This window comes from Coenobita brevimanus, chromosome 75 (genome assembly GCF_032717465.1).
Source record: "Coenobita brevimanus isolate Jiangsu-jjx chromosome 75, ASM3271746v2, whole genome shotgun sequence".
NCBI lineage: Eukaryota > Metazoa > Arthropoda > Malacostraca > Decapoda > Coenobitidae > Coenobita > Coenobita brevimanus.
Genome location: NC_137028.1, coordinates 3192501 through 3210674, shown reverse-complemented (window position 1 = coordinate 3210674; position 18174 = coordinate 3192501). Strand labels below are relative to the sequence as shown.

Genomic DNA, 18174 nt, shown 5'->3' with positions numbered 1-18174 from the left:
TTCACTGATGATGTAACTTTTTATCATGCTGGATACACTTCCTGTAAGATAAAGTGGAACTATATACAAGTATGCAGTTTACTGTTCAGTGGGGCTGAAGGCTTGAATGAAGGATTATTCAACTAGAAACTATATTGATAGTTTTTGAGTCAAGCATTCTGTTTTCAGGTTCTTGATCCTATTTACCACATAATGTTGTACAGTAATACCATGATATACGATACCCCCAGATGAGATACTGCGGCTTCACAACGGGGGTAGAAATATCACCATAGCCCTCCTAACGATGGCCAAACCTTGGTTTAACGATTTTTTTTTTTTTTTTTTTACCGATTTTTATGATATTTTAGACTAAAATTGTGTGTTTAGGTTGATTTATAAACTGTTCTTAGACTTAATGTGTTTTAGCCATAGGTGGGGTGAACACTGTCATTTTGGGATACAGTTTACTAAGCCAACGGCCATACCACGTTGAGTACACCGCTTCCCGTTCGATCAGCGAAGTTAAGCAACGTTGGGTCTGGTTAGTACTTGGATGGGTGACCGCCTGGGAACACCAGATGCTGTTGGCATCCCTACGTCAAGTGGGGTTGGTGGAGGATTAGTGCCCCTCACTGTAAAACAATTAACTCTAAGCCCTTGGCCACCCTGTCTGGGATACATGGCGTCTGGCAATGAATGAATGAATGAATGATTTTTTCCAGACTTATATTTGATGATTTTCAGATTTTATTTGTTGGTTTTAATGAGTTATTTACAGGTGTTAGGCTTAGGTTTGCTTTGTTTACAGCTGTTAGGCCATTTAGATTGGCTTTAAACTTGTTTTTGGGCCCACTTGGGTGGGTTTTGGACTAGGTTTGGGGGGAAACCCAAGGCTAGTAAATGCTCCCCATTACATGTTAAAAGTTTCCTGATATATGATATCCTGCCTAACGATGCGGTTTTACCAAACCAATTACATCATTAAACTGGGGTATGCCTGTATTAGTGGAGATACATGGATTTGGACATAGAGCTGGAACCTGACTGGATCACGTGAACCAGATCCGCCAGAATTTGTTTACTGAACTGGAATCAAATTGCAGATGGTTTGGGAGGTGCAAATTCTGAATATTCCATGGCATGGATGATGATGAGGGATAAAGTGTCAGAATAATAGAATATGGGAATTAGTTGTTGATGTTGACATACTGTACATTAAAGATGAAGTGCACTGATCATAGCTTCCATCTAGTCCCTCCCAGTTTCCATTTTATTATTTGTTTGTATGATGCAGTCAACCGTGGCAGAGGCAGCAGTTGGCATGGGGGCTCGAGAAGGAGGGTGGGTAGTGCTCCAAAACCTGCACCACGCTTTGGAATGGCTCCCTACCCTGTCTAACCTCATAACTCATCTCTTCACTGCCAGGACACAATCTCGCACCACCAGCACAACTACTCTCAGTCCCTTCTTTAGGCTCATTCTCACCACTGAGCCCACTGATGAAGTAAGTGTGTGTGTGTGTGTGTGTGTGTGTGTGTGTGTGTGTGTGTGTGTGTGTGTGTGTGCGTGCTTAGACTTTAGGCAGTCTATTGTCTATACCAGCCTAGATGGTTTTAGTCTAAACCTTTCAGTGTAATGGTTTTATGCACTGAGTGAATTATTGATATATGATATTTTTCCATACTCAGAAAACTATCCACTGATGATTATTTTTGGCACTAATACAGTTATGAAGGAAAATGATCTGGTAAGCATTGTACCTGTACAGATCAATACTGCATCATTTTGGAACAAACTATGCATTTCTCATACTTTATGAAGACTACATTCAGTGAAAATTTTAGATTCATTGGAGCTCTTGATTAATACTTAATGCAGAATTTATTCCAGCTCTGTGAAAAAATAAAGTAAGTATATAACTATACAATACAGAATGCCCTGAAAACATTTCTCTCTATTATATTACACTGTACTGCTTTTGTTCTTGTTGTGTCCCCATGCTTATCTAAATGTGAATCCAGTGCACTGCAGGGAAAAGTTGCCCTTCTCGTGCCATCTACCATTCTTTTTTTGAGAGATAGGAGCTGCCAGGTTATATCACTGCCACCAGATGAAGGCATCCTGCTTCAGCATCCCACTTAATACTACATTTCCTTAATACATATAAAACATCCATCCATCACAGCCATAAAAAATCATTATTCAAACTGAATCTTCTGTGAACCTCCTTAAAATTATAACCACATCAAAGCAGCCCTCTCAGAAAGCTTTGAATTCTCCTTACCAGACTGCACTGTGACCATTACTTTCTTTTATTACCAGTATGCAATACAACATACAGTAAGCCATTCTGCCCTCTCCTGTAATATTGTCCCTAACACAACATGCTAACAACTCATGGAAGCATAAGTAATACTTCACAATCTATAACCTGCACAAAATTTTTCTTAAGATGCTAATTTTCTTCAGTCTCTCATTTCATATCCATGTAAGCTAAGAGTTCTCATTGCTCTTTGTTTCTGTAGCCTTATACAGAATAAACTCAGACTAAAATAAATGACAGGAAAATGTTCATTGCTTTAACCATGCTCTACAGCAGCTTACCATCAACAGAGAAATCTTTCTTGCAGGATTCATGTAATTATTAGATACTTTCTTCTTTGTATTATTGCCAGTTTCCTGTGTCACTGCTGCGAGGAGTGGAGAAAATGTTCATTGACAACCCTGGTGATGCCCAACAAGCTCTGCAGGAGGCTACTGCTGCCCTCACCCGTTACACCTCACACCTCCAGTTTACCGATGAGGTACATTCCACACCTGCCCTCTGACTAGGATACTTGACTGTTTTCCATAGAATTTTTCCATATATTCTTTTCACTGAGTATGATATTAATTTTTTTTCCCCTCTCTCTGGGTGAGAAAAAATGAAGCCAGAATGATGATGATGATGATGAGTATGATACTCAACATGGTACTTCTGTAACAAAAGTTTCCATAATGTGATGACATGCCCATACCAATATGCAGCACTATAGATGACCTGATCTGTGTGTATCTGTAAGCTGTGTTGCAGGAGGAAGAGGCAGAGATTGCTACATGCCGGCTGCTGCATGGGTTAAGTGTCTTTCATACAGTAGTAAGTGAACGCCGCCGCCATGGTCACCTCGCCTGGTCATATCCACCTGCCTTCACCATGGCGGACTTCACTCTCACTATAAGTGCTGTTACGGTACTGATGAGTATTAAAATGTTTAAGTTATGTAGTGTATAAAACTATTTCTAATCTTTATTTCTCATTAGTCAGTTATTACTGAAACTTGTGTCACTATCCTGTGATTGGCATTGTGAGCCGTTATGACAATATAGTTCAGGTGGGGACGCTCCCCATCCACTAACTTGATGTAGTGCTACTTTGGGTGTCTGCCCTTTCCTCTCTTCCTTCCTTCCTTTTCTGTCTTTCTTTCTTTCATTATCTCCTCTTCCTTCTGCCTATGGGTGACTCTACACTGAGTGACAAGCCAAATGGTTTCCTGTACACCAGGGTGGGAACCATATAACCAAATTATGCCATCTGGTGGTTTAGTGGGTAATTAAGGTATCAAATCGAGCCTGTGCAGGTTTATATCCAAGGGGTGGTTGGAGTTTATTGCTCACGTAATGCCACTCAGAGATGAGTGAGGCTGGTCACTCTCACCTTAAATGTCAGGACCAACTTGCCTAGCCCTGGGCTCCTATGCTCCTTATGGGGCAACATAAGACTGGACGGTGATGCTGGTGGTGGTGGTGGTGTTCAGTAAGTCCTTGGATGTGATGACTGTCTTTTTTTTTTTTTCACTGTACAAACTTCAGTTATTTGTATTTGTTAACAGATTGGCTAAATGTGCTAACTATCTCATTATCCATGGCTGACAAAGAATAAAATGGTGAACCATAGGTGATGAGCATTGGAGCATCTTTACTGTGTAAAGGTTACTGTATCTTATATACTGTACTATTTTGCTTGACTCTCCTTCTTTGGTGGCACACTTAAAGACAAGTCACATCCAGTTGGGGTGCCTGAAGCAGTGCACCACTTTCTGGCCAGTGGGGCTATTATATCAATGCACAGCATGAAAGTCTACCTTTGATCTCCCCCTGTGGATCAGAGAAGTGACCTGTACAGGGGAAGGGAGTGAATTAAATTCAAATGCCACACAGAAATTGACAGCAAAGATCATATAGTCTATCTATCTATCTATCTATTGCCAGACGCCTCAATCCCGTTTGGGGTGGCCACAAACAAATCGCCTCCAAGTCGCCCTGTCCCCCGCCATTTCACTCCCCTGCTCCCAACTCACACCCCCCTCTCTCATATACCTCTCCACCCCATCTCTCCATCTCATCCTCGGCCTCCCCCTCCCTCTTTCCCCCTCCATCTCACTCACATACACTCTCTTTGTCAGTCTTTCACCCTCCATCCTCTCCACATGGCCAAACCACCTCAGTGTGTTCCTCATAACGCTTCCTATCACATCCACATCAACACCACAACGCTCCTTTATATCCTCATTTGTCAGCCTGTCTCTCCATGTGACTCCACAGGCTCCTCTTAAATAACTCATTTCCACGGCTCTCACTCTTGACTTGTGTCCTTCCAACAACGTCCAAGCTTCACTTCCGTACGTTAGAGTTGGTATCACAATACTGTCATGTGGTAACTTTTTCACTTCCATGCTCACTTCCCTGTTTCTTATCACTGCTTTCAAAGAACCAGCAACCTTTCTACCCTGCTGTACCCTTTCAAGCACTTCACCCTCCAAACCTCCATCCTTACTCATCACACTACCCAAGTACTTAAACGTACTCACATTTTCCAATTCCTCACCATCCAACCTCGCTGTACATTCACTGACTTCACCTCTCTCAAAGACCATCACTTTACTCTTCCCTACATTCACCTTTAGATTCCGTTTCTTACACGCTCTCTCAAACTCATCCACCAAGCCTTGCAGCTCCCCTTCGTCTTCACTCAACAACACAGTATCATCTGCAAACAACAGTACAGGGAGTTTCCAAACACTATCCTCTCTCACCAGGGCCACTCCAACATCCACTACCCTACCTTGTACCTCTTTTATTACCCCATCCATGTACAGATTGAACAACCATGGGGACATGACACATCCCTGTTTCAAACCAACTTTCAAAGAGAAAAATTCACTTAGTTCACCATCCACACGTACTGCAGCCTTCGCACCATCGTACATACTCTTCACAGCATTCAACAACTTTCCATCTACTCCATATATTCTTAACACTTTCCACAATCCTAGTCTATCCACCCTGTCATATGCTTTCTCCAAATCCATGAAAGCCGCATACAACTTCTTTCCCTTCTCTAGAAACTTTTCCACTAAAGATCTGAGAATGAATATCTGATCTACACAACCTCTTCCCTTCCTAAAGCCTCCCTGTTCTTCTCCAACTAATTTCTCTGTTCTTTCTCTAACTCTGTCAATAAGTATCCTACCATACACTTTTCCCATTATACTAAGAAGACAAATGCCCCTATGATTACCACACACTTCTTTTTCCCCTTTTCCTTTGTACAAGGGAATAATTATACCTGACTTCCAATCCTCCGGGACTCTACCTTCCTCCCAGGCCAATCTGCACATCTTCCACATCCATTCTACTACTATCTCTCCCCCGTGCTTCAGCATTTCACCACACACTCCATCAATTCCTGGGGCTTTCCCTGATTTAACTTTCTTCATTGCTTCCACAACTTCTATCCTACTGATTTCTTCCTGTCTTCTCACCTCCCTCCTTCTCCCAGCCATTCCCCAGCCACTTATACTCGCATTACTTCCATCCTCCACGTTCAACAATTCCTTAAAGTGTTCTCTCCATCTGCTCACTTTTTCTCCCTTCTCCACTAGTAATCTACCATTTTTATCTTTCACTCCCCTGCTAAATTCACTTCCACCCTGTCTTACTCTTTTCACCTCTTTCCAGAACATTTTCTTACAGTCCCTCCACTTTACACTCAAATTCCATCCAAATTCCTCATCCACTCTCTTCTTACTCTCTCTTACTAATCTTTTCACCTCTCTTTTTCTTTCTACATATAACTCTCTCTTCCGCCTCTCAACTTCTTCCACGCCCCTATTTCTCATCCATTCATTGTATGCTTTCTTCTTTTGTGCCACAGCCCGTTTCACCTCTTCAGTCCACCACGCTGTTCCTTGCACCCCCCTCCGTCTTCTCTTCCTTCCACACACCACATCACATGCTGCGCATATTTCTTCTGTAAATATTCTACACACACCTTCCACGTCACCCATCTGCTCCAACTCATATTTGCCCAATCGTTCCTCCACTTCTCTCTTATACTCTGCCTTTTTCTCATCCTCTTGTAACCTTTCCACTCTCCTTGCAACTACTCCTTCCTCTCGTCTTTCCCTTCTTCTATGGATCATATAGTGCTGTGTTATAATTCGAGGGTACAGTAAGGAGTAGGGAGGACATGACAGATGATAATTAAAAATTACATGGGGAATTTTAGGAGAAGGATATGGATTGTTTGTGGAAATGACATAATTAGATTGAAGAAATAATGAAAAACTAGCACCAAGCCATAATATGGCTATATGGCACTAAGGCTGGCAATGAAATGGTCTTGGAGTGAAAGTGGTTTAAGGGAGAAAAGTTCAACATCAGCGGCAAATCCATAAACTATTAATATCACGAAACCAAATGTCTAATGTGACAGGAGAAGAGGGAAAATAAAGGCTGGAAGAAACACAGAAATATCAAGATGAGAGGTCGGACAGAAGAGAAGAAGAGGCCAATAAGGAAAGATGGGAAACATAAAGACCCCTTTTAGTCGCCTCTTACGACAAGCAGGGATACTGGGGAAGTATTCTTTCCCCCCCTCCCCAGGGGAATCTGTACAGGGGGAGAGTACCAAAGTGTGATAGGGGCAGATGTATTTACGTCAGCATGTAATTAAATTGTGCTTCAGTATTTGTTTTGAAAAAGGACATGCTATAGTTACAAATGTATCTGCAATAAACAAGGTATCATAATTTGTAGAGGCCAAAATGTCATGCCTTAGCTGATATGAAGTTGGAGTAAAATATCCAAAGATCATTCAACCTTAAAAGCATGTCTGATTTTATTTAATGATTCACAGTCAAGCCTAGAGGTGAATGGAGAGGTAGACCCTGAGGAGGTGGAGTATCTGGTGAGTCAGGTGTTCTATGGAGGCCGTGTTCACCGGAAAGAAGACCAGCGAATTATTACCAGCATTCTCAAGCAGGTCATGGCTTTATCCCTCTGTCTGCCTGAGGAAAATGAGAACTCTCCCCACATTGATGACACTCCAGTGCCACACCAGCTCAATGCTCACACTACAGGGGAAGAAGCAGAGGATGTAGGACTCTCGCTTCTTTTTCCTGATTACTTTGGGAAGCTTGAAGATTTGCAGGATTTTGTTAAGGTAAATATTATGAAACCCCAGTGCCACAGTAGCTCAATGTTCACGCAACTGGGAATAAGGCGGAGGATAAAGGACTGTCCCATCTTTTCCAAGAGTTCTTTGAAAATGTTGATGATTTGCATTATTTTGTTCAGGTGAAATAATTACTTTAGCTCTTGTGGGCCAGAGGAAACTTTTTTTTTTCTTTAATAGAAGTTTGTAATTGAAAAATGGTTGATTAGGGATCTCATGTGTGTGCAGGCTCAAAAACTGCAGAGAGAATGAAAGGTGTACAGAGTGACTAGTTTGAGGTTAAAGCATTTTTTTTTTTTTTCTAATGTGTCCAACTCTGGGCAAAGTCTTCAGCCTATTCCCAAGTCCCAGTAGTCCTCCTTGGGGCCTAGTAGTCCCCCTATGTCTCCACATATCACCACTTCAGTGCTAACACCCACCATCCACATTGAATACATGCTTTTCCTCTCCTCCATCATTCTTTCCTTCCATCCTCTTCTGTCTTTCTTTCCTTCAGTCTTTCCTCGTCCTTCTGCCTACGGGTGACTTTACACTCCCTCTTCTGTCTTTCTTCCCTTCATTCTTTCCTCTTCCTTCTGCCTGTGTGTGACTCCACTGAGTGACAAGCCAAATAGTTTCATGTACACCAGGAAACCATTTACTATGCTGGGTGGTAACCATATAACCAGATTTTGGCGCCTGGAGGTTTTAGTGGGTAATTTTTGCACTAAAATCGTTTTGAGCCAGTGAAGGTTTATATCCAAGGGGTGGTTGGGGTTTAATGCTCACCTAATGACACATGGATGAGTGAAGCTGGTCACTCTCATCTTTGTCAGGACCAACTGCTTAGCCCCTGGCTCCTACACTCCTCATGGGAAAACGTAGGATTGGACGGTGGATGGATGGATGGCTAGGGCTGTCTCACACAGGTCTGGTGTACTGGTATTAGCAGGGGTACTTTTATGACATGTCAGAGGCCATCTGTTAGATCAGAAAAGTCTGCTTTTTAATAAATTCAAATCCTTAAACTGTTCCTTGCCCGAGCCGGGATCTAAACCTAGGTCCGTTTGGACTGCAGGCCACCTCTCTACTGATTCTGCCACTGTCTCTCCCAAGTGTGAAGTAGAGGTCAATTTTAAACTCTCTCTCTCTCTCTCTCTCTCTCTCTCTGTAGGTATTACCAAGGGAATTCATAACCAGCTTACCTTGGATACTAGCCTTCTTGATGACGGTCATGACAGAACCAATGGTAAAATGTTCAGTAAAAAAAAAAAAAAAAAAAAGTTGGAATCAAAGCAAAAGGTTTGAGAGTTAATGTTCAGAAACAAGACACTGGTGTCATATTAATCTATCTATCTATTGCCAGACGCCTCAATCCCATTTGGGGTGGCCACAAACAAATCACCTCCACGTCGTCCTGTCCCCCGCCATTTCACTGCCCTGCTCCCAACTCACACCCCTCTCTCTCATATTCCTCTCCACCCCATCCCTCCATCTCATCCTCGGCCTCCCCCTCCCTCTTCCCCCCTCCACCTCACTCACATACACCCTCTTTGTCAGTCTTTCACCCTCCATCCTCTCCACATGGCCAAACCACCTCAGTGTGTTCCTCATAACACTTTCTATCACATCCACATCCACACCACAATGCTCCTTTATATCCTCATTCGTCAGCCTGTCTCTCCGTGTGACTCCACAGGCTCCTTTTAAATAACTCATATCCACTGCTCTCACTCTTGACTTGTGTCCTTCCAACAATGTCCAAGCTTCACTTCCATACGTTAGAGTTGGTATCACAATACTGTCATGTAGTAACTTTTTCACTTCCATGCTCACTTCCCTGTTTCTTATCACTGCTTTCAAAGAACCAGCAACCTTTCTTCCATGCCTTTCAAGCACTTCATCCTCCAAACCTCCATCCTTACTCATCACACTACCCAAGTACTTAAACGTACTCACATTTTCCAATTCCTTACCATCTAACCTTGCTGTACATTCACTGACTTCACCTCTCTCAAAGACCATCACTTTACTCTTCCCTACATTCACCGTTAGATTCCGTTTCTTGCACACTCTCCCAAATTCATCCACCAAGCCTTGCAGCTCCCCTTCGTCTTCACTCAACAACACAGTATCATCTGCAAACAACAGTACAGGGAGTTTCCAAACACTATCCTCTCTCACCAGGGCCACTCCAACATCCACTACCCTACCTTGTACCTCTTTTATTACCCCATCCATGAACAGATTGATGATTTGATAAATTTTTTTGATAATTTTATTTCCTTCCTTGGATCCATTACTATCATATTTTTTTTTTTATGTTGTTACTTTTGCTACTTTCTCTTATGAAGATTTTTATTTATTTATTTATTTTTATTTTTCATTTTTTATTTTGTTTTAATTATTATTATCATTTTTAACAGGGTGTTGGAGGCCTTGAGAAACCTGAGGTGTTTGGGCTGCCAGCTGGTGTGCAGCACTTGCAGGAGATGGAAAGTGGTCACAGATTCCTAACCACTCTGGCCACAGTTGGAGGTACTCACACCCTCCCTGGCACCACAGAGAACAGTGTCACTCAAGAGTTACTTGCACACATGAAAAGGGTATGAATAATGAGTGTGTATGGGAATATGAGGTATGGAGGCTGATGTGGCTAAGGAAGTGAAGTACAGTACATGACAAGGGTTAGCACTCACCCCCTCCTCCATCTGTTTTAACTTCATAGTTGTCAGATTGACTTTGATAGGTAACATGAAGAACAAATATGAGGAAGGTTATGCTTGTGAGGTAGTCAGGATTCTTGAGAACTGAATGGTGAGGAATTGAGAGTGTACCCCACTTCACTTGGGCATGCCATTGTTTGCTTCTGGCCATGCTGTTGTTGTATTTATGTATTTTTTTTTTGGGGGGGGAGAGGGAGAGGAGAGATGATGTTGATGTAAACAAGATACAGCATTACATTTTGGGGTCATGGCAGACAGTGTAGAAAACAGACTAGTACTTAAGTGGACAGTATGAGTCAATTTTAAGAGAAAGTCTTCCTTTTGTTTTTGAGGTTTGGACTGAATGGATCTTTTTAAAATTAAAGTTTTGCATTTCCCAGTCTAAGCCAGCAGTTGCAAAGCATGTAAAATTAAATTGTTTGCATCTTCAACTAGCAGACAAGGGTATCCTTTTGTACAATAAACCATTCATATACTGCAGGTGCCAGTGCCAATACCTTGTGTGGATGAGCTAAATTTATGTGACGATAAGGATCTTGCTGAATTACTGAAACAGGAGGTGAAACTGCTCAACAATGCCCTGGACACCATCACTAGGTCACTGGATGCTGCTGTCCAGTTCACCACAGTATGTTGCATGCAATTGTCTATTTTCATAATGATACTGCTTTTGTAGCTTAACTCTTACTCAACTGATTCTTTGTAAGGCAGTTTACCTCCCTTTGAATCACTATTTTATAGCCACTGACTCAGAAGAGGTAAACTGCCTCACAAAGAATCAGCCTCGCAGGGGTTAACTGTCATCTGCTGGGAGGAAGTGAATATGAAAGTAGGGATAGAAAAGATTGATGAGGTTGTTGTTTCATGGAGAGTACCAAGTGAGGGTGAAAATGGTAATGATTTGGTTGATCAACTTTGTCCTGGTTGTGACTATTGTTCAAGATTAACCTTCATTCAGCTTAAAAATATCCCTAAGTATGCTTTGCATGGAGGGTCATGTTAGAAGATGTCAGACAAGAAGAAAGCTATATGAACCTCACTGTTACCGGTATGGGTGTGTTTGGATGCAAGACTGGCAGAGAGTGTGTGTGTGTGTGTGTGTGTGTGTGTGTGTGTGTGTGTGTGTGTGTGTGTGTGTGTGCGCGTGCGTGCATGTGTGCGTGCATGCGTGTACTGTATTACACAGGGGTTAAGAAGGAGTCTTTGGCCAGTTAAGGTACTGCACTTTGGAAGTGAAAATGGAGAAATGGGAAATTGAATGAGGTACAAGTGTAATACATGTGACTGGTTTGAAGATGACATGAAGAAAATATTTTAGTGATATGATGAAAATGATTGGCTAGAATTGGAGTTAAAAATGTGCTGACTGACTGTATGATATTCCCTTAATCACCACCTAATACAGGTATTTACTGGATCTGGTGTCTAGGTATTTTGGGAGTTCTGTAGGAATATTACTATTACATATAATTGTTCTGTCTCTTTAAGATTAAAAAATTATGTGAAGGTTAAACATTTCTCATGATAGCCTTTAAGTAATACAGTCATTCTTGTCTTTGGTGGTATGCATCTTTGCTGGCTTCATTTTTTCATGGGTGAGTAAGCCATTGCAAATTACAATAGTTTTAGATGTATTGGGGGATAATTTGACAAAATTTGTTGTTAAATAATTTCAAAATACACATTTTAACAAGTACATTCATTCATCATCATCATCATCATCATCATCATCATCATCTGGACCTCCTTTCCCACCCTAGGGCAAGGTAAGGAGTAGCAGCATCCAGACAGCCCAAGTTTGCCCTATCCAATGGGCCACATTTCCATTCACTCATCATTCAAACCCCCAGAATCCTAGCTCTATCTGATATACCAAAAACATTCACCACCTTCTGTAGCTTCACATAAATGTATCCGACAGAGTCGAATAACAAATACAGTACAATGAAATGTGGTACAGTACTATTTTGGGACACATGGGTTGATCAATAATGTCAACCACAAAGTTTTTATGTCACTCCATAGTTAAATTATGACTGCCAGAGCCCCTTTTTTTAAGGTTACACAACTTTGTGGAAATTTGTTTCTCGCAGGTGGCCCTATAACATTGTTTTGTTTCATTTTTGAAGGCTCCAACATGCTTGCATCCGTCGGCCTTTGTCGCCTGATAGCAGCTCTCCATGCTGCTCAATCTCAGGCAGCTTCCATATTCAGTCCTTTATCCATTAGGTCACACTCGACCTCGTCCCAGGTCTTTTTCAGTGTACCTCTACGAACCCTACCCCTAACATTAACACTACTCATTTACTGCAGCCAATTATCATCCCCCATCTTCTTCACATGCCCAAACCATCTCAGTCAACCTCTCCTCATCACAGCACCAATACACTCCAGTCCCATCTTACCTCTCAACTCTTCCATCGTAAACCAAGCCCCCCAAGCCTCGCACTCAGGGACTCACTGCACATCCACCTAATCATTGCCATTTCTGTACATCTGAGCCTGCAAATATCCTCTTCCTTTACTGCCCAGGTCTCACAACCATACAGCATTACACTCCTAACACATGCCTCATACAAAGATCCCTTAGCACAGAGGGAGAGCCCTCTCAATGTCAGGAGAGGCAACAGCTCCCTGAACTTCTTCCAACCACTTTTCACTGTAGCCACAGAGCAAGTTCCAGCCCCAACTCCAGCACATAACATGTCTCCCAAATAACAAATCTCTTCCACACACTGAAGAGACTCACCAGCAAGCTCAGTCCTTTCACGCCCAGCAGTCTCCATTCCTCCACTACTAAGACGGGCACTATGCGCCCGTCTAGCAACAAACTCTCATCTCTTTTCTGTTCAACTCTTTCATGCAAGAGTTAACTGTTACTCCCTGTCCTTCGTTTATACAACAGGTCAACTCTGGAACTATCTCCCTCTTTCTGTATATCCTACTTCCTACGATCTCCAGTCTTTCAAACGCAGTGTGTCCAACCATCTTGAAATGAATGGATTTTGAATTTGGCTCTCTGTTGTATTGTCTTTGTTTTTTTCTCAGAAGGAACAGTTTGCAGGCTCCTGGCCTTTGGTTCCTCATTCCTTGTATTTGGTGGTGGGTGGGGGGGGGGAACCCTCCCCACCACACCACGCACATGAAATCAGTGTTATCTCGCGTCTGCCTCTGACACCACTACATCTCTTATGCACCCACTTATCACAAACACTGCAAAAGATGGAATTACTTCCCATGCCCTTGTGGCAAATCGCACATGGCCACTCTCCCATTTCTTACAGTGCTGCCACTAGCCCTAGATACCATCATTTTTGTTTTATTTGCATTTACTCATAAGCCCTCATGCCCCATACCATCTCCCCATTTCCTAAATATTTCCTCCGTCTCCCTTTCACTCTCTGCAATCAACACCAAATCATCATCATCACATCTCCCATGCGAGTCCATTTCTGAAGTCATGTGGGAGGGCATCTACAACCATGATAACCTCTGCAAAAGATGAAGGATTACTGTAAATTCCCTTGTAAACTTTTCCTCTGGTTACAACATTTCTTGTGTCATAATGAAAATCATCCTTCATAGTAAAAAGTACACATGGTGCAGGGTGCAGTGAGCTGGAGCAACAGGAGTGAGGAAGTGATAGCAGAGGTGATGGTGGGCCGTACTCCAGCGGCATGGCTGGACCTCTTCTCCAACCCAGCACCCACACAGCTCCATCATTTTGTGGATGATTTGCATGCAAAGGCAAATTTCTTTAAGGCAAGTCTTTTTAACAGCTTGTTTTGGTTGCATTCACATCTATTAGTCTAGCTAAGAAAAAATAGCAAATTTATGTTTTGTATTCATTTTGCCATAATGTCAGCTACTGAAAAAATTTATAAGACTGTTTTCATTGTATAACTAACTGTTTTAGCTGGATAATGTTTGGCAGTCAAAGCAGTTGTTTCTTAATCCACTTTAAGATAGCTTTGTACTGTACCAAGCACTTCAGGATTGTGGAAAACATTTTATATCTGTTTTGTTGGTAGGTGGAGGCACTCACCATCCACTCACTTGATATAATGCCGCTCGTGGATGACTGCCCTTTTCTCTCGTCATTTTTTCTTTCCTTCATCTTCTGTCTTCTTTCCTTCACCCTTTCCTCCTCCTTCTGTATACAGGCAACTCTACACTGAGTGACAAGCCAAACGAATTTCCTGTACACCAGGAAACCATTTACTACACTGGGTGGTAACTATATAACCAAATTATGGCACCTGGTGGTTTAGTGGATAATTAGGGCACTCCAGTCAGATTGAGCCTGTGTAGATTTATATCCAAGGGATGGTTGGAGTTACTGTTCATGTAATGCCACTTGTGGATGAGTGAGGCTGGTCAGTCTCATAATACATGTCAGGACCAACTTGCCTTGCTCTGGGGTTCTATGCTCCTCATGGAGCAACATAGGATTAGATGTATGTATTAGCTGAGGCAGAGGGTGAAGCAGAACTCTGGTATGTAATATAAGTGCTGATATTAAAAAGCCTTCCCATGAGTGTAAGTTTCTGATGTGCAGTGGACACTTGTTTTGTGCACCGCCCTTTGTTTGCAAAAAATGCAGTTTACAGGACACTATCAACATCTGTGCAACTCGTTTTGCATGGTGATCAACACATTTTGCACAGTAAAATAGATAACCATCATTAGTTTCTTCCTACTATCATTCAAAAACCTGCCTTTGATGAATCTGGGGAGTGACTTCCAGGCCTAGCCTCAGCCCTTGAAGGGTTAGAGAGAAGTTAAAATTCCTCTTATTGGTTAGTTAAAATTCCTCCTTGGAAGGAAAAATTTTGTGGACTTCAGGCCTTTGGTTCCTTCTTCCTTGCAGTAAAAAAATAAATAAATAAATAAATACTCACCCAGTCTAAACTGGTGACTGGTCAAAGTTGTTCCCCCCAATTTCAGAGTGATTAGTCTCAGTCAAAAACTGGTTTAAGAGCTAACATCTTTGGGTGCTTTCACTAATGCTGTATGAGGTGAAGATAAGTATTTGGGCAAATCCTTGAGTGCTCCCATTACTTCTGGAAGAGGTGAAGGTAATTTTTGGTCAAATATTTGTGTGTGTGTGTGTGTGAAAAATAAGTTTGGTAATATTTAGTGTGGAAATTCATCTCTGCATAAAGTACATACTCTATTCTTAGATAAAGTAGTTTATTTCACTGACTACCTAGGAAAATCACACCATGTTTCACAATGTATTCAAGGAATCACTGTTTGAATTCATATTAATTAATGTTATGGTTCTTTGAATGATGGAGAATACCTTTTTTGTACGCTGCTGTAAATAAGACATTACTGCACCTTTCAGAATTGGATGGAAAAGGGATGCCCATCACAGCTTTGGCTTGGTGCCTTCCAGTTCCTGCCAGCTTTCCTTGTGACTTTGTTGCGAAAAGCAGCTCAACTCTCTAACCATCCTCTCCATCACTACAGCTGGAGCTTCCGTTTCACTGACATTCCTTTAGATACTCAACCAGTCAGTTACTCAAGTGTAGAGACTGTGTGTAAGAAAAATGATGGTAACTTCTCAAGTGAGAAGATCATGTGTGAGAAAAATGATAACCCCTCAAGTGAAGACTGTGTGTGTGAGATAAATGATGATAACCCCAATGCTATGAATAAAAATGGTACGAGTGCAGACTGCTGTGGAGAATCAGAGGTTTTTGAGAAAAATGAGGAAAATATTGATCAGGTGTCAACAGTAAAACAACATAATTTAGGCCTGAATACTGAAAAATCTAAACAGATTTGGAATGACATTGGGCAAACAGGATTGTTGGTTTCAGGTCTCTGGCTCTTTGGTGCTTCATGGAATTTAACAAGGTAAATATGGTAAACAGGGACTCCTCAATTTATGTACTATTTTTTTTTCATTTCTGTAAGTCAAATTTGTATGTAAGCCCAACTTGGATCTTGTAAACATGAAGTACAGCTCACAGATATGATACTCATCCCCATTTACAGTGGAATGGCACAATGAAAAATGAGTTATCATTGAGGTCAGAAAAAGGTTTGTATGTGCCCATAATGTAGTCCTGAGGATCATAAGTTCAAATTATAAAAGAACAAAAGTAAACCTTCAGTGTTACATTTGTTAATGAGAAGAGAAAAATATTTCATATTCTGATAATGTTTTTAAACTTCCTCTTTTGCAGGTATGAACTTGAGGAGCCTTCTTCTCTAGAGCTGATGGAACAGCTACCTGTATTAAGCATGGTTCCAACTACTGCAGATGACAACAGTGGAAATAGAGCAACAGAGACATCCAATTGCAACTCAGAATGCTCATCACCACACACTCAACATTGTGGAACAATGAACGATGTTAGTGATGAGAGTTTTGACCAGCACTTAGAATACAAAGCATTTGATAACCCCAGTAACCTTGACAAAATCTCAAAAGATGGGCAAGAAATAGATCTGTGTTCTGAGGAGAGACAAAAAATTGGTGTTGACTGGACTTTTCTTGATTTTCAGCCTGGTGATGATATGATAGGCAGCAGCAGAAGTGAAGCTTTGAGCATAGTTGAGTCTGCTTGCTATGAATGTCCAGTGTATGAAGGAGGGCCAAGCACAGTGTCAAAGATGCCAGTGTTGACTATTCCATTGCCCGCAGGGTCAAAAGGAGCAAGTTACTGGATACAAAGAAGAGTTGCAATATATCTGAACAAAAACTGATTTCTGCCATATACAGGTTAGATGGTTCTCTGAATACTTAGGTCTATGGAGCAACAACAGTAATGGTACCGAGGCCTACATTCTTATGAGTACAGGAGGCTTTGTATATCGGTTTACTATTTATTTATTTTTAATATAACACCTGAGTACTTCCTTATATGCTGGTTACATCCTTTTATTACCAACAGGAATTGCATATGATAACATACAAGAGAATATCAGTGTGCCATGTGCAGAAATATTAAGAAAGAAATGCTAAACAGCCTCCCAAGATGAGAATATGGGTGTTAATGATAAAGGTATGAATAAGGGTGAGAAGAGATATAAACTATTTGTTGATAAGAGGAAACGCATGATGTAATTGATGATATGGAGTGAGGGAATGTTGGATGACTTGTTTAGATCTTATGAAAGAAGCCTGGAGGCAGTTCTTTCAGCCATCCCCTGTTGGAGGTTCCCAGGAGGGAGCAAAGTCACACTGATGATGGCTGTTTAATTGGAATGTCCTAAAAGAGCTTGAGTGACAAGCAGGAAAGGTTAGAGCTTACTTAAATGACATGCAAAAACACATACAACTGACTGACTTACAACACAGTGTCACTGTCCTCTGTCCTGAGACCTCAGCAAATGCCTCACATTGGTTTTTCATTAGCAGAACAATTCTCATCACCAGCGATGCTTGTTAAATGGTGTGAACTTCTTGCACACACTACTAGTGTCAGTGTCAGTATGCATGCTGTTTGAATTAAGCAGATGTGACATAGTATTCATTTTCTAGTTGCTTTTATAGTAGATATAAAAAGTATGCATACATATTCATGCATTACAGTTTTACACTGTATGGATATGTGGCTAGTATGTATTGTTATATATCTGTAGATTTAGCAATGAGGTCATTGTAATGTGTACCGTATGTACATTTAACCTGATATGATATTGCAAGAAGATTACAGTTCCTGTGAAGAAATTATCTGCATGTTAGATTTAGTACCTCACCCCATCTTTGGATGAGAAAAAAGGTTTGGATGATGATGATGATGATCAGAGATTTAACAGTTTTTAAAAAAAGACTTTTTTTTTTTTTTTTCTAAGTGAAGTAATTTAGCACAGACTAAATACACCATTTGAAAGTACATAGGTGAGCGTGCTCACCATCCACTCACTCAGTGTAATGCTGCTTTGGGTGTCTGCTCTTTCTCTCATCCTTCCTTCCTCTTCTGTCTTTCTTTCCTTCATTCTTTCCTCTTCCTTCTGCCTATGGATGACTCTATA

At 41.3% G+C, this 18174-nt stretch overlaps 1 protein-coding gene and 1 non-coding gene across 2 annotated transcripts in view; both read left to right on the top strand.

Annotated features, from left to right (window-relative positions):
• Positions 1–16902, top strand: part of LOC145408021 (dynein axonemal heavy chain 7-like) — a 152696-nt gene extending 135794 nt beyond the window's left edge. The window contains exons 63-71 of the mRNA XM_080278821.1: positions 1277–1486; positions 2658–2786; positions 3056–3211; positions 7160–7465; positions 9883–10062; positions 10664–10810; positions 13789–13944; positions 15533–16047; positions 16380–16902. Of these exons, the coding sequence (XP_080134947.1) occupies positions 1277–1486; positions 2658–2786; positions 3056–3211; positions 7160–7465; positions 9883–10062; positions 10664–10810; positions 13789–13944; positions 15533–16047; positions 16380–16902 (2322 nt within the window). The remainder of the gene's footprint in view (positions 1–1276; positions 1487–2657; positions 2787–3055; positions 3212–7159; positions 7466–9882; positions 10063–10663; positions 10811–13788; positions 13945–15532; positions 16048–16379) is intronic.
• On the top strand, positions 454–572 carry LOC145408125 (5S ribosomal RNA). Its single transcript, XR_013898871.1, has one exon. It is a non-coding gene; the product is annotated as a 5S ribosomal RNA (ribosomal RNA).
• Positions 16903–18174: the final 1272 nt, after the last annotated feature.